Here is a 14,755-nt window from a genome sequence, read left to right as displayed (position 1 = left end):
TACTATTCGGCTGCATCTTGTTCTTATTCTTCTGCACAAGTTACCGATAAGATTTTGATCTAATGATTAAGAATGAGATTACAAAAGTCGAAAGTTCTAGATTCAAATCCTTCTTACTGTTTTTCGTTTCTTTAAATCTCATCTTTTCCTTGTTAGAAATAGAAGGGGAGGGCGGGAACCGAATATATTTTTTCATCCCTTTTTTCCTTATTTTTCTTGTTTTGATTTAGTTTGGGAGAAATAAAAATTAATACACTTTTTTTTTTCTTTCTCCATTTCCGATGCCTCTCGATTTTCTGTACTAGTATAAGGACTAATTGAGTAAAGCTTAAATAAATGCGTACTTATTAGTAATCAGGTATCATTCATCATTTCCGTTGGAAACTACTACTACTAATTAGGCGTGGTTGATTGGTGGCTGTTCGCCAATCGCCATGCATGTTACGGGGCCTGTGTGGGTTACGTTATCATTCCATCCATTCTCCAGCTGTAATGACGTACTGCATGCATCACGTCACCATATACACATGCGCGCGCCCTGTCTACAACATCAAAAATAATTGTCGATTAATTAATAATGTGTACTATACTACTGCTTAGAAGTACTCCAAAACTTCAGAACTGTCCCAAGGGTTTCAGATGGAAATTAATTACTACTTAGGATTAAAGAAATGTATTTATCCTCATCTGTAGTAAACCCACTAAGTTTGAATTCACAAATTAGCCGCCGCGCTGTGAATAATCAACAAGCAACTTTAAGAAGAAGAATATGCGCTCGGTCGAACAGCAATGCTGTACTGCTGCCCGGAAAGGAAAAGAGGTAAAAGGGACCCTCCTCTTTTTCCTGTGTCGTGTAGCTCATCCAGATTCGGTTTCTAGACCAACCGGTTACTAGTCCATTAAGATGATCATGCTCAACTATCAAAGCTTACTTCTTCCTTGGTCCGCCCCCCGTGGTGACGTGATCGAATAAAAATAATTGGGAATTCAAAAAATAAATTGATACTCCTACTCCTAGCTAGTTTTGACATGTATACTTTTTTTTCCCCTGTAAATACATAGGGAGTAATATTTAAATGGTTTAGGTTGCAGAATTTTTTCTAAGCAAATATTTATTAACTGCATTTAGAAAAAAACAAAAAAAAAACTTTTTCAAAATTTAGGACACATTTTTTATGAAAATTATATCATGAGGAATGAGGTCCAACTTATTTTGAAGAGAGAAAATTGGTACCGGTTATAAGCATCTAGCATTTCCAATTCATCACCCTAAAATAGTTGTATAAAATTTTTTAAAAAAAATAAAAAAAAAACAGTAAAACAGAGCTTACAGTTTTGGAATTGTCTTTGAAACCTTCGACTCGTAGAACCATTTCTCTTTGACAATCTAAGACAAAAAATCGTTGGAAATGTTTCCAGAGATCAATAGTCTTGTTCAGCATCACGGTAAACGGGGCGTCATTGATCACTCTTTTTCAACTTTGCTTCCCTCCACCCCACAAATTACAAAAAACAGAGAGATAAAAGAAAAACTGAAGGCAACAGGTGGAATCTGGCCAAGCAAATTAAAGATCAAATGCATCTTTCGGCCGGTTACATCGTGCAAGAAAGGGCCATTTTTGCGACTGGTCTTCAGCTTGCCAATGCCGTAATAAATGGGGCAATCCTAATTACCTGATTCATCTTCCCGATGAGCTGAGAAATTAACAGCCAAAAGCGACCCTTCACAATCTCAATCGAGGGCTGTTAATTTTTCATCCACATTCTGTTTCATTCTCCTGCATGGCGGCGAAAAGCAGATTTTTGGGAAGAGTCCAATACTAATTATGCTTCAAATGGACTAGACACTGTGTCAAAGGCAAAACTGTCAGTTGTTGTCCGATGGCCTGGTCTGTCCTCAACATTGATGCTGTTGCGGCACTGGTCAGCACAAACACGTTGTGCATTTAGCTGTTGGGATTGCGATGCATCGGCTGATTCTGCACATCCATCTCTTAGTGACGGTAGTACATTAAAGGATCTAGCGCTCTGATATCCGGCTATTTGTATGTCCTCTATTCTCCTAATGGCTTCTCTAACATCCAGCCGTTGCTCAGGGTTATTTTCTGTGCATGCCGCACCAACGTGGAGTAGTTCTTCCATCTCACTTCGGGAATTGCTCGAGCTAGCGATCTCTGGATCATATAACTCGGCCTCTCTTCCCTCAGCTATTGCTGATTTTGCCCATTGAACCACATCAGTCCCCCCAGTGCCACTATTGGAATATTGGGATGGAAACTTGCCTGTGATCAGCTCAAGAATGAGCACTCCAAGACAGTAAACATCGCATTTGGGGGAAACCTGCTGATATTGTACAACCTCAGGCGACTTGTATGCTAAAAGGGATTCTCTGGCCTGACCGCTGATCAGAGAACAATAGCCATAATCTGCTACTATTGGCTCATACTCGAGAGTTAGAAGCACGTTGTTAGACCTCAGATTGCCGTGGGGCACCTCAAAACTGGAAAGTTCGGTGTGGAGATAGCCCAACCCCTGGGCTATCCCCTGAATTATCTTGAGACGTGTAGGCCAATTCAGCTCAGCATGAGAAGGTCCTCGATCCGCTGAAGAATCAAAGCAAATATGTGACTCAATAGTATAGTGCCCAATTTCAAGATACAGGGACTGAATCATTCTGCTGATTGAATCTAAGGTGCACGGTAAGGAGTAATGGATTGGATAAGAGACAGATCAATTATCAAAAGTTAATGTAGCAGGGGAAAGGATTTCATACCATGCAAATGATAAAGCAAACTGCCTCTAGGAATGTATTCGTATACCAACAGCTTTTCGTCTTTCCGGAAATGATAAGCTAATGGTGTCAAGATGTTTTTGTGTTTCAGTCTCCCTAAACGCCTGATGTCGGCGTCAAATCCATCCCTTCCAATTTTATTCATCTCTTTTATCCTTTTCACCGCCACTGCCAAACCATTCGACATCACTGCCATGTACGTGGATCCAAGTGTTCCATTTCCAAGCACTTCTGCTGAAGCCTTCATCAAATCTGCCAGCCCAAATTCACCCAACTCATTGTTTACCATTACTAGATCTCCAATGCGATTGGATCCTCTGCGACTGGAGCCGGTACTTTTCTGGCTTGCACTCAGTTCCTTCTTATTTGCACTTGATATCCGTACCCCGACACTTCCATCAAGATCCTCATCCGCCATTACATCGGATTCCGTCTCTTGTTTACGTCTGAGCACATAAATCCCGGAACACATGAGCAAAAGCATGACACCTGAGGCTATCAGGACTCCATAAGAGATCATTCTTGAATCGTCATTATTATCGCTACTTGGCACCGTTATGCCACCGCAAGGATTACCTAATTTCTCTCCACAAAGTCCAGGATTCCCCCGGAATGAGCTTGCATTAAATCTTGATAATCCCTGTGGAATTTCTCCGTTTAAGTTATTGTTCGAGAGGTTTAGTGACATCAATGTTGGTTGTTCCAAAGCTGGGATTGTACCTGAAAACTGATTTCCTTCTAGATGTAATTCAATTAGGTGACGCAAATGCCACAGCGACACTGGGATTGCACCAGTAAATTTGTTACTAGAGAGCCAAACTTTCTTCAAAGAATCCATTTTACCAAAATAATCTCCCGAAATTTCACCTGAAAACCCATTGCCCGTCAAGTAAATAGCCTTCAATGCACCTAAGCGATTGAATTCCGGAATGGGACCTGAAAAGGCATTGAACTGAATCCCCAGGGTTCGGAGTCCAGGAATCTGGACCAGGGCATCGATATCTATTTTCCCAGATAGGTTCAATCCATTCAGCTGGACACCAGTGACAACGCCATTGGCACAAACCACCCCGTCCCACCTGTTATCCTCGTCGCAGGATGTCGTCTCTGGTCTCCAAGAATCAAGAGCTTCTGCATTGGTAAACGATTGCTTAAGTTTCAACAGGGCCTCAGAATCTGTAACCGAATTTGTCATTATCGGTATAAAAATCAAGGGAACAAAAAAGAAATTGGATGGCCTAATAATGATATTGCGAAGAAATATAATGGCCATTTCAGAATCAACCAGAAGTGTCGAGATCTGGGATTGGTCTTACACTATGTCAGGATTTATCTATGGAAAGCACAATCTTAATTTTTGATAATGACGTTGATAATCAGATTCATGGCACTCCGCTCCAGGATTTTACTAATTTCTTGATCAAAGTGAAGCGGGAAGTGGGAAGTGTTAGGAAGGAGGAGGAGAGAAGGTGGGGGCAGTCCGGGAAGCTTAAGGGAGTGAGAGAGAATCACTTCAGCTGTCCTGAAGAAATGAATGGAAAGCCGTTACTGTCGTTGCTCCTGTCCTGGTCTTGGTCCTGCCACGGTGCCACTCCCTATTTTCCCATGATTTTGGAGGGTTGGAGCATTGAGGGGACGGTCCCGTCAGAAGTTTCGATTGTGATGGATTCAACCCTTTTCGATTTCACACCCCTTAGCATTGCTTTGCCCGATTCGATTTCACCAATTTAGTGACCTTCTCCATGGGTTAAATTAATCGGCTATGAATTCTACCTACCGGTTGGTGACTAGTGCAAGTAAAAATCCGTTTCTTTTATTTTTTTTATTTTTTTAAAGACATTTTTCTTCCACCTTTAAATGTAAATGTAAATGTAGCACTTAGACTTATTATTTGATGATGCACCAGTAGAAGTTTGTCTTGATCTTAGAATGTGGTAACCTTTTCATTTTTCAACTTGCATTTACAAAAAAAAAAAAAGGAAAAGAAATTATTTCCACGTTATTAAGATTGGAATGCCTTCAAGCCTCTGTTTTAAGTAGTTAGTATTTTACATTTCTAGTCTTGACGGATCATCAGCATGAAGCCCAAAATTCAAAGTTAACTGTCGACTTACTTTTTTTTACTAACAATTTGAAATTGTATTCTAGTTTAACTAATTTATATATAAAACTAAGCTCAAATGAATTTTTATCGAACCAAATTCAAATATTTTATTAAGCAAATTTTAAAATTTATGCTGATCAAATTAAGCTTAAACCAAACTTAAAATTTTATCAACACAAAATGTCAATACGATATTTAATTTGATTATTTGGGGAACCAAATCCAAACGACGCCTAACTAAATCAAGCCTTTATATCTAGCAGCAGACTTGCATGCTGGCTCAACTTTGTGCCTTCTCGGGGCGGCCCGTAGTTTCGAACGGAAATGTTCGTCATGTACAACTGCAAGTTACGTTTTGTTTTTGCCATCCAAGAAAAATCTAAATCCTGCTGTCACGACTCACGGCGCACGGGACCGTGGAATTGGACGTTTTTAAGGCATGCAAAATTCAACTCCTGCTGCCACGTAGAAGTCGAGCTGGAATGTAAGCAGAAATTAAATGTTAAAATACACGACTAAGTTATTGTACTGGTTTCACTGGCTCATTTAGGCTGGCTTTTTATTTACTTTTTTTTTTTTGTTTTTTCGGTAGATCCGCAATATACTATCAAATATTTGCCTCAAAAATATTAGACGAAAAGGAAAAGAAAGCAGCAGAGAACTTGATTTAAAATTTTACTTAAAAATTTAAGAAAAAAAGGTGAAAATTGAACAAAAGACTTGTGCTTTTATAAATTTTAATTGGCTCGGTTCCAATGTTTGCATGGGCAACACTTGCTCCCTAATGAGATCGTTTATTAAATAAGGTATTTTAGAGAACTTAAAAGTTAATTGTATTTTTGAACTGGAAGTTTGGTTATAATTTGTGAGGGATGAAAAAGAAAACTAAAACTATCAAATAGGACTCAATGAGTATTGAATGCGGTCAACTCTTACACCAATAATTATTTTGATATATGTTTTAAATGATGCAATATAGCATCATTATTGTTGTAATAATTAATGTAAATGAATAGTAATTAGTGATATTTCTAATATTAATATAAAAATACTTACTTTTTAAAAAAAATTAATAAAATTTTCTTAAATTATGTGAGAAAAAAAAATCGAGACTATCCAAATAGGACAGATGAAATATTGGAGTTTATGAAACCAAAGATGGACCGAAATGTGGACCGGTTTCCTGTGATGGGGTTGGACATTAGCAGTTGCTGCGAAGTTGCCAAGGTGAGTGGTGGGGGGGGGGGTGGCGGGGCATCTTTTCTGCAACAGAAATCTCAGAGATTGGCCGAATGAATTTTAAGTTTACTGGGTCAAAAAAATGAACTGACTGTGATTAGGCCATTGGACCAGGCCCGTCACCCGAGTCTTCGTCTACTGCTCAGTTGCTGAAAGTTCCACGAGAGTGACTACAGTACTGTAGCCTATAGCTACAGGTGTGAAGTGGGTCCGATTCCACGATCACCTTCATTGGATCTTAGCCATCCACCTGTTGAATGAAGAAATGAAAACTCACACGCGCTTCACATGCTAGATCTATCGCATTAAATAGACAACCTTTATTTACCTTGACTAATTGGACGTGACTAGTCCACAACAAATCCATCTTTCCCCGCTCCCTCCTGACGATTGACGAAGGGCCCCTGCAGCAATTTGCCCATTGCCACGCAATTGGACCGTAAAGTATAAACACTCAAATAATAGTAAATAAGAAAAATCGTTCAAAATATATTTCAAATTTGGTCAAATATTTTTTAAATTTTTTGGTTTTAAAATATTAATTTTAGGTTCCTTATAAATTCAAATTAGCAAATTTGATTCTAACCATTTTTTTTTACTTGAAATCAGCACATGATTTGTATGCAGCCATTTTTTATACTCCCTCCGTCCCAATATTAGAGACGTTTATAGGGAATGCAACCTTTTATGTACAGTGGTATCATTATTGACAGCCAAGCCTTTGTTCCAAATTTGCCCCGTCGCAAGTACAATGGTCAGCTGCACTTTGTGTTTTTTCATGGAGTAATGATTTCGTGGGTCCCATCTTAACCAAAAGCATCCCTTTGAATGTTAGAGACACGCCCTATTATTGGCCTTATAAAGTGAGAGTTAGTCTCACGTACTCCTCTTGCTTCTCCAAATGGATAATAAATAGCAGGTCCCACCAAATTTATTTGGATTTTCTAGCACATGCACTATGAGGGCAAGGACGGAACGTTAGAAGGAAAATAGTGTAGGGTGACTCTAATTTTGGGACAATGAAAAAGGTGAAACATGACATTAACAATGGGACGGAGGGAGTATATAATAGGTCAAATCTCTTTTTTTTTTGAAAAAATGAATATAAATTAAATCAAATATCACTTTTTTAGAGAAAAATGAATATAATTCATGTTAGATCTTACTTTTTAAAAAATACAAATGAATTCAGATCGGATTTTTATTTAACTATAAATGAAATTTAACATTTTTACTTCTAAAAAATGATTATATGTGAGTCACGTGATAGATTCAAGACATAAAAAATTAAAAATATGGGTTACGACTGAACTTTATCAACTTGATTTTTTAAAATATGTTGGATTGCCATTTTAAAAGTGAGTGACGAAAAAAATCATTTGACAAAATATAAGAGAAATTTTGAACGAATTTTTCCTAGTAAACAGAGATATTAAAATATCGAATATAGACGTTAACATAATTTGTTAGCACAAGTTTCAATAAGCAACAAAATATGATGTGTTTTTATATATTTTTTGTCTTAGTATCTATATTTATTGTTTTAGTGTATGTATTTATTTTGTTAGTATATTTGTACTTCACCTTGTAATTGTAACTAGCAACTAAAGAGGCCCCTTTGCAGACTTCAGTAGGCGTGCTCTTCATTAACGAAATCAGCAGTAGTATTTAGTGCTTGTATTCTCCTCAACGAACACTACTGTATTTGGCAAATTCCAGCCGACAGCAACTAGAGCTTTTAATGGACTGACCTGTTTGCAAATGTGTCCGTATTTTGCTCGTTCGAATTCGACAAAAAACTTCAATCCTTAAATAAAGGAATCGATTTCGAGCATAACATTAGACTCGTTGTTTAATAATCGAATCGAATTGAATTTAGCTCGTATCATTTAATGAGTTGAGCTCGAGTTTAAACTTAAATATTTATATAAATAAACGAATCAAATTCAAATAATATTTATAATTTATTAAGATTCGAGTCAAAATTAAACCCCAGAACATCAAACATTAGACTCGGTCGAAGCTCTAACAGTAACCCTCAAGAACTGAACGTGCTCTATTGCGAGTTGCGTGGAAATTCAGAAAGTCCAACAAAAATCAACTCTCTATTGGCGGTCTGCATTACCGAACTTTCAACTATTGCACCTGTGTGGACTGTCGGCCCTCTCCGCTGTACACTTTTGTACTAGCTGTCACCTATGAGCTAGGAAAAAGGAATAAAACGTGTTTTTGTGGATACGTGAAAAACGTTTACTTTTATAGTGCTGTTATCTTATCTTGACAAATTCTTTGGCCGCAATGCCACGGATGTCAAGAAATAGAAATCTTAGATTTAAATTTCCCTTTTTTCCCTTTTTACTGCCTAAATTCAACCGTTCCCCTCTTGCTCGATGTTGAATTCATTAACCTTTTCCGTACAAGTAGCTTACTATAATCACGTAAAAGATGAAAACAGAAAAAACTCTTCATATTTGTAGCTTTACTTATAGACTTTGTCCACTTGTGAAACTTGTCTATAAGATGCTTGTAATTACTTCAAACTAAAATGGTAAAACGTCCCCAATATGAATGATGAATTGCCAATTAAGGATTAGTGAGTTTGACTATAAAAATATGATTGAAAATCATGACATGGTTATGCGATATAGATGCGAACATAGTTAAAAATTTTGGAGATGGTCATCTTTTGAGATTAATTTATTTTCCTCGCATAGAGTTGTATAGCATATCATTTTTCTATGTCTAGAGGTTGGATTTGGGAAGAATGGGGGAGGGTTAGAAGGGTCCAAGAAAATATTTTATTTTTTTATATATAAAAAAAGAAGTAAATGTTGTGTTGGGTGGTTCGTATTAATGAACGTATAGCTTCAAAGGAGAAGGCATTCCGTTAATGTGTAATATGATTGAATTCCACGTACTTTTGTGCTGGTGGCTCTTTCTATTTTAGCTTATTACATTCTTTTAATAATTAATTAATTTTTTATCTTTTAAATTAAGCTAACGGTTAGGTGGTAAGTTGAAAGGAGCTGTAAATCTTTTATCTTTTAAATTGAATTAACAATTGAGTGGTAATATAAGAGAAAATATAAATAAAAGATATTGAGTTTAAATCTTTAAAAAAAAAAAACTGTTTACATGTAATGCGTAACATATGGCGAGGAAAGATTAAAGAACGACAATAAGTGATGGGCCACAGCTCCATTGAAAAGGTATAAGATTAAAAAATACTTAGTTGAGAAGGCCAAACTATTACTGTACCCTCCGGAAAATTGAAGAAAATGTAAGGCCTTGCTTGGATTGCTGTTTTCCATAGAAAAATTTCGTCATTTTCCGTGAACACATTTCCCTATTACCTTTTTTCCTCACATACATCAAATCGTTACAGTAATTTTTCCATGAAAAATGACGGAAAATGCAATCCAAACGGGACCTAAAATTAGGTGAGATCTAAAATTCCGATTTGGTGTGAAATGAGGCAGTGATCACGAGACGAATTCCAGGGCTGCACCAATGTTTTGAAAATCGAGCCGGACCAGTCAGTTGAATCATGAACCGAACATGCCTTCGGCCCGGTTCAACTAAAAATCCAAAGAAGTACTAATAAAATCGGGAGGTTCAAGGGATTTTTATTAAGTTTTTTTTTTAGATAAATATTTTAGTTTTATTATAAATTTTAATACTAAAATGAATAAAAATTATTAAATCTTTGAACGGGATCAAATCAATTAAACCAAAGATTTTTCAATTCACTCTCTGATCCGAATTTAAAAATATTGGGCTGCACAAGCAATGACCAATACATTTCGCGGTAAAGGTCGTTCAAGGTGGCTATGCAGCAGTAAACGTAATTGGCCATTTGTTGCTTTCATACGGCCTTCTGATAGCTCTTTCAACTCCTACCCGACTTCCAAGAGAAACTCGAATTTTGTTATAGGATTAATTCCTGTTTAAGGGGCCCATGCATCTCTTTTTTGGTATAATCCAAAGGTATTCGATGAGATCCTTGCGGGAAAAGCTTTCCCAACGTAATCCTTTACATTTTCATGGGTTTCAAACTCGAAGTCTTATGATTAAGGAATGCAAGTTTCATCCGCTTACGCCAACATTCGTTGGTCCCATGCATCTCCTTTTTTGGTATAATCCAAAAATATTCGTATTCATTTTACGATCTATAACTAATCCTGTTCAAACTGTGTCGGATTATTTGGGGAAAGCTCTCCCAATGTTATCTTTTATATTTTCATGAGTTTCGAATAAAAAAATCTTATGGTTAAGGAATGCAAGTCATTTTATTTACACCGACATCCGTTGGTCCCATGCATCGCCTTCGTATACGAAAAGAAGAGAAGCTATGAAGAAATTCTAACCAACTAGTCAACGTGAAGAAATTCTAACCTAGTGGCTCTATTCTTGTGAAGCACCGACACTAATTCATTTTATTGATAAGGATAAAATACTCCTTTATAAAATATATGTGTTCAAAATTTATTATTCATGTAATGGCTATATTGATGAGTGATTTGTAAAAATCTCTTGAAACGATTCGTGATTCTAGGAGTATGTCTTAACCTATAGTGATTGTTGGAGTCAAATCTACGAAGTAAAGAAATTTAGTATTGTTAGATATTATACATTGACCTAATGAAAGGCAAATAGAGTTAAAACTATCTTTGAAATTTAAAAAATTAGGCCCAATCAAAATTGCTAATTTTTGAGAAAAAGGTTGTAAAAATATGTTTTTTGTTACATTTTTTTATTACTTTTTTATCTCATATATATTAAATATTTATAATGTGTCATGTACATTGAATGCTGATATTACCTTTTTTTTGAACTCAAACTTTTCCTGCAATCATCTTTTTGATCTTACATTCCATGTCTTGTTTCGCCGCTACAAATAATCATAATCACCTCTCGAGGAAACAAGGGATCCAACTAGGGAAGAAAAGCCTTAAAATCTCTCAAAACTTTAAAAATTTAGGAGAAAAAGAAGCAAACCTTACAAGAATAGGAAAACAAATTAATCGCGACGGCGCACTAAAGTCTAAATAAGCTGGCGTGTCGAGCCTCAAATCAATGGGAAGCTTAGGTTATCATTAGACGCAAGACCCCAAAAAAGAAAAAATAATCCGTAAAATGTGTAAAAGTTTATGAAGTCGCTGTCGACCAAGGATGACTTTTAGGACGAATACTAAGCGAGTGGCTACTTACCGCATTATCTTAGCTAACAGTATACCAAAAAAAAAAAAAAAAAAAAAAAAAGAGGCACGTAACGTTACGCTGCACTCAAACGCAAACATATTAGGACCAAAAAATTTAAAAAGAAAAGAAAAGAAATTTAAAAAAAATGTGTGAATTGGACCCACGTAAATTGACTATTGTTCCCATTGAAATGGTCCAGCATTAAGTAAAGAAAGTGTTCCTGTGCCGAAGGCTGCTAGGATTTATCCAACTCCACATCATTTCTCTTTCTTAAAGGGTCCAGTCTTTTTATCCAGCAATGGCAATTAACACGTGCTATAACACACGTCCATCCATCCCCCCCGCCCCCACCCCTGCTCTCTCAAGCGGTCAAGCCGCTCTTTTTTTTAACAAAAAAGAAATGAGGACCACACAGACCACAGCCAGACCCCGATTACCAAGAATAGTAGAATAGGAGAGCGGTAAACCAATTGATAAGCGTCCTGCCGTACCTTCCACTCTTCCATAGGTCCATTGTCCTCTTTTCCTCCTCCCACTTCCTTTTCAGGATATATTCCCCTAAAGGCCAAAACCAAAGACAAATCTTTCGCTTCAAGCTCTCGAGTTTACGGGGGGGAAAAAAAAAATAAAGAAGTGAAAGAAGAACAGCTTGACCAAGAGAGTTTTCTGAGTGTCTTGGAACTTCAAAGAGCCAGACGCTTCATAGTCTTGATTCTAAAGGCAACAAACATGTCTGCTTCACACAATTCCTTTGTCAGCAGCAAAGCCTCTGGTAGGGGTAAAGCACTGGAGAAATCAAAATTTGCCCACACTTGCAACCTCTTGAGTCAGTATGTTAAAGAAAGAGGTGGCTTAAGAGATCTAAATCTTGCTGGAATCAGCTGTAAGCCAGAAGCTATAGGTACATGAATTCTTCCCTTCCCCCCCGGGGGGCATGTTCTGATTTATCATTAATTTCGGTCCGTTTGAGTCTCAAATCTGAATGTACTCCCTCGTATTACTAGGATTTTCCATTGAAATGCGTTCAAGGGAGCTGCTTTCCTTGTCCCTCTTCTTTGTTCTTCAGAATTTCCAGTGTGCAAGCAAAATTGGATTTTCTTATTCCTTGGCCTTTGTCCGGGTTACAAGAAGGTTTTACAGCGACTTGAATAATTGGAAGATACTTCAGTTATAAATTAAATTAAGCTGATGGTTAACTTGAATTTGTAGCTACAATTGTTTTTTTTTCTTTAATTAAAAAAAAGGACTTAAATTTGTATCTGCACTTGCTGTGCTTTGCTTTACTTTCACTGATTGGTAACTTCCATGTATAGTAGGAGTAATAATTGGCAATGAATACTTCAATCTATAGCCGAACTAAGCGCTTCCGCTTTGATATGCTTGTTTTCAGCTAAACCAGAAGAACCTGAAACTTCCACCTCTACGCTGAACTTACTCAACAGCATGGAAATTCCGGATCAGCCCTCGTCAGAACAGAGCAAGCCTGTTGATCCCTTATCTCGATTTGCTCCCTTGGTCACTTCCAATACTCCGGAGGATGCCTCAAGAAATGTTAGTCCTAGGTTCGTTCTTCTCTTTCAAGATTCTGCCTTTGTTGTGGTGCGTTCTGTGATTTCGAAGTAACTGTCTTGAGGGTAGGATTGACTGGTAGCACGCTTTTGGTTCATATTGCAGGGAGGAGATGACAGGTGAACCCAAGAGAGCCCAGATGACTATATTTTATGCCGGGGATGTAATCGTGTTTGACGATTTACCAGCTGAGAAAGCTGAGGAAATAATGCTTTTGGCTAGCAGTGGAGGATCTGGTAATGCTAATGCTAGTGGAAGATTCTCGACACCTAATAACAGTGTGGAGAAACTCTGCTCTGCTGGTGCTGTGGCGTCCGGATCTAAAGCACCGGCTGATCCAGTTTGTACTGCTGCTCAAGAATCGCCTAAGCAACCACAGCCTGAAGCTAATACTTCTGGTTAGTCACTACCTGATATCAGTAGTTATCTTCTCCGTTAAATGCTTGATACCAATAGGATTGTTGTTTCCGTGTTTCAGAATTGCCAATTGCAAGGAGATCATCACTTCATCGGTTCCTTGCCAAGAGAAAAGATAGGTAAGGGTGGATATAATTACTTTGCTACTCTTTCAGAATAAGTTTGGTTCTCAGTTTCTTCATTACCTTGATTAGATACACTTAATTTACGAGGGATGTGTTCATGAATGACAATCTGAGGGTGCTTGTTTCCCTTTTTGCTATTTTGTTTGATTCAGGGCTGGTGCAAGAGCACCATATCAATTGCACAACAACAACAACAACAACGATCGACCAGAATCTTCTTCCAAGGATGATCAGGAACAGCTTGAACTCAAATTATAGCTACAACTTCAGAAACTTCTGAAGTCGTGTGTTTTAATTGGCTTATACAGGCTCTCTGACATACACGTATATACGAGCTCAATTTTTTCTGATCTGTAGCTGTTATCAGCCTTTTTGGGCGCTACGGATTCAACTTACCCTACTGCAGTCGACTCCAGGCGCTACGGATTTTTCAAGTTCTACACTTGTTTTTTTTTTCCCTCTGAAGCTCTTGATTTTTGTAAAATGGCAATTTTTTTTCCTTGGGTTTCAGTAGCACTGGTAGAGGCCTGAGGGACGGGGTTCCATTTTTGTGGGAGCTGTACTGGACGCTATTGTTTGCTTTGTTTGAAGTATTACTAGCATATTTGACATCATTGTTTAGGGAGGGGAAAAAAAAAAGAAAACCCAGAATCCACCAGTGGCAGAAACCTTGATCTGCTGTATTTCAAATAATACGTAGTTTGTATCATAAACACATTTTCTAACTGATCTTTTTATATTCTTAATCATATTTTAATTTTACATACATTATATCATAAAAAATATAATAATAATTATTTCAAATAATACTCTATCCAAACAAATCATTTATTATGCAGGGGTTCCGGGCTTTGCTTAGATTAATGGTACCCAAGAGAGCGTGTGCGCTCACTAGTGTAGCTGAAGTGTCAGAGTCTATGAAGAAGAATCAAATTTATTTTGTTAGTATTTTTTATTTTTGGGCAAGTTATGCCTATGTATAAATTATGAGAAGGTATACTACACATAGACTTGTATAACGGATGAAAAAGTATAATACACAAATTGAAATGTTAAATCTTTAGATTAACATAACAAAACAAATTCTCCAAGTTCCAGTATGTGTTGGCGATTTAAATTAGTGAATGAATGAAGGGAGTGTTTTCTCGAAAAATATGGAAACAAAAATTTTTCTATTATAATTACTAACGGTTGCGTAATTGTATATACTAGTATTTTGACCCGTGCTATGCACGGGTCATATTTCAAATCAAAATAATATTTTATATATTTATATATTGTGGTACAAAATAATAAATATATATATAG

At 37.0% G+C, this 14,755-nt stretch overlaps 2 protein-coding genes across 3 annotated transcripts; one reads left to right on the top strand and one right to left on the bottom strand.

Moving 5' to 3' along the window:
* Positions 1-1,444: 1,444 nt before the first annotated feature.
* LOC140005684 (pollen receptor-like kinase 3) lies at positions 1,445-4,074 on the bottom strand. Its single transcript, XM_072046711.1, has 2 exons — positions 2,774-4,074; positions 1,445-2,603 (listed from the first exon to the last, which is right to left on the bottom strand). The coding sequence occupies exons 1-2, from the start codon at positions 4,062-4,064 to the stop codon at positions 1,825-1,827; spliced, it is 2,070 nt and encodes a 689-aa protein (XP_071902812.1). The 5' UTR covers positions 4,065-4,074; the 3' UTR covers positions 1,445-1,824.
* Positions 4,075-11,800: 7,726 nt separating this feature from the next.
* Positions 11,801-14,160, top strand: LOC113741559 (protein TIFY 10B). Of its 2 annotated transcripts, XM_072046922.1 has the most exons (6): positions 12,113-12,237; positions 12,341-12,467; positions 12,727-12,898; positions 13,011-13,303; positions 13,384-13,441; positions 13,600-14,160. In XM_072046922.1, the coding sequence occupies exons 3-6, from the start codon at positions 12,780-12,782 to the stop codon at positions 13,703-13,705; spliced, it is 576 nt and encodes a 191-aa protein (XP_071903023.1). In that variant the 5' UTR covers positions 12,113-12,237; positions 12,341-12,467; positions 12,727-12,779; the 3' UTR covers positions 13,706-14,160. The 2 variants fall into 2 exon arrangements, with proteins under 2 accessions (XP_027124897.2, XP_071903023.1); XM_027269096.2 differs by lacking the exon at positions 12,341-12,467 and having other exon boundaries at positions 11,801-12,237.
* Positions 14,161-14,755: the final 595 nt, after the last annotated feature.

This window comes from Coffea arabica, chromosome 4e (genome assembly GCF_036785885.1).
Source record: "Coffea arabica cultivar ET-39 chromosome 4e, Coffea Arabica ET-39 HiFi, whole genome shotgun sequence".
Lineage (NCBI taxonomy): Eukaryota > Viridiplantae > Streptophyta > Magnoliopsida > Gentianales > Rubiaceae > Coffea > Coffea arabica.
The sequence above is the reverse complement of the archived record's forward strand: the minus strand, read 5'-3'. Positions and strand labels throughout refer to the sequence as shown.

Bases quoted from the DNA above. Each gene is read 5' to 3' on its own strand.
- LOC140005684 (XM_072046711.1), bottom strand. From the start codon at position 4,064: ATGGCCATTATATTTCTTCGCAATATCATTATTAGGCCATCCAATTTC. The intron at 2,604-2,773 runs GTATGAAATCCT...TTGATTCTTCAG, and splicing joins TTTGCTTTATCATTTGCATG to CGGATCGAGGACCTTCTCAT.
- LOC113741559 (XM_027269096.2), top strand. From the start codon at position 12,066: ATGTCTGCTTCACACAATTCCTTTGTCAGCAGCAAAGCCTCTGGTAGG. The intron at 13,304-13,383 runs GTTAGTCACTAC...TCCGTGTTTCAG, and splicing joins GCCTGAAGCTAATACTTCTG to AATTGCCAATTGCAAGGAGA. The intron at 13,442-13,599 runs GTAAGGGTGGAT...TGTTTGATTCAG, and splicing joins CTTGCCAAGAGAAAAGATAG to GGCTGGTGCAAGAGCACCAT.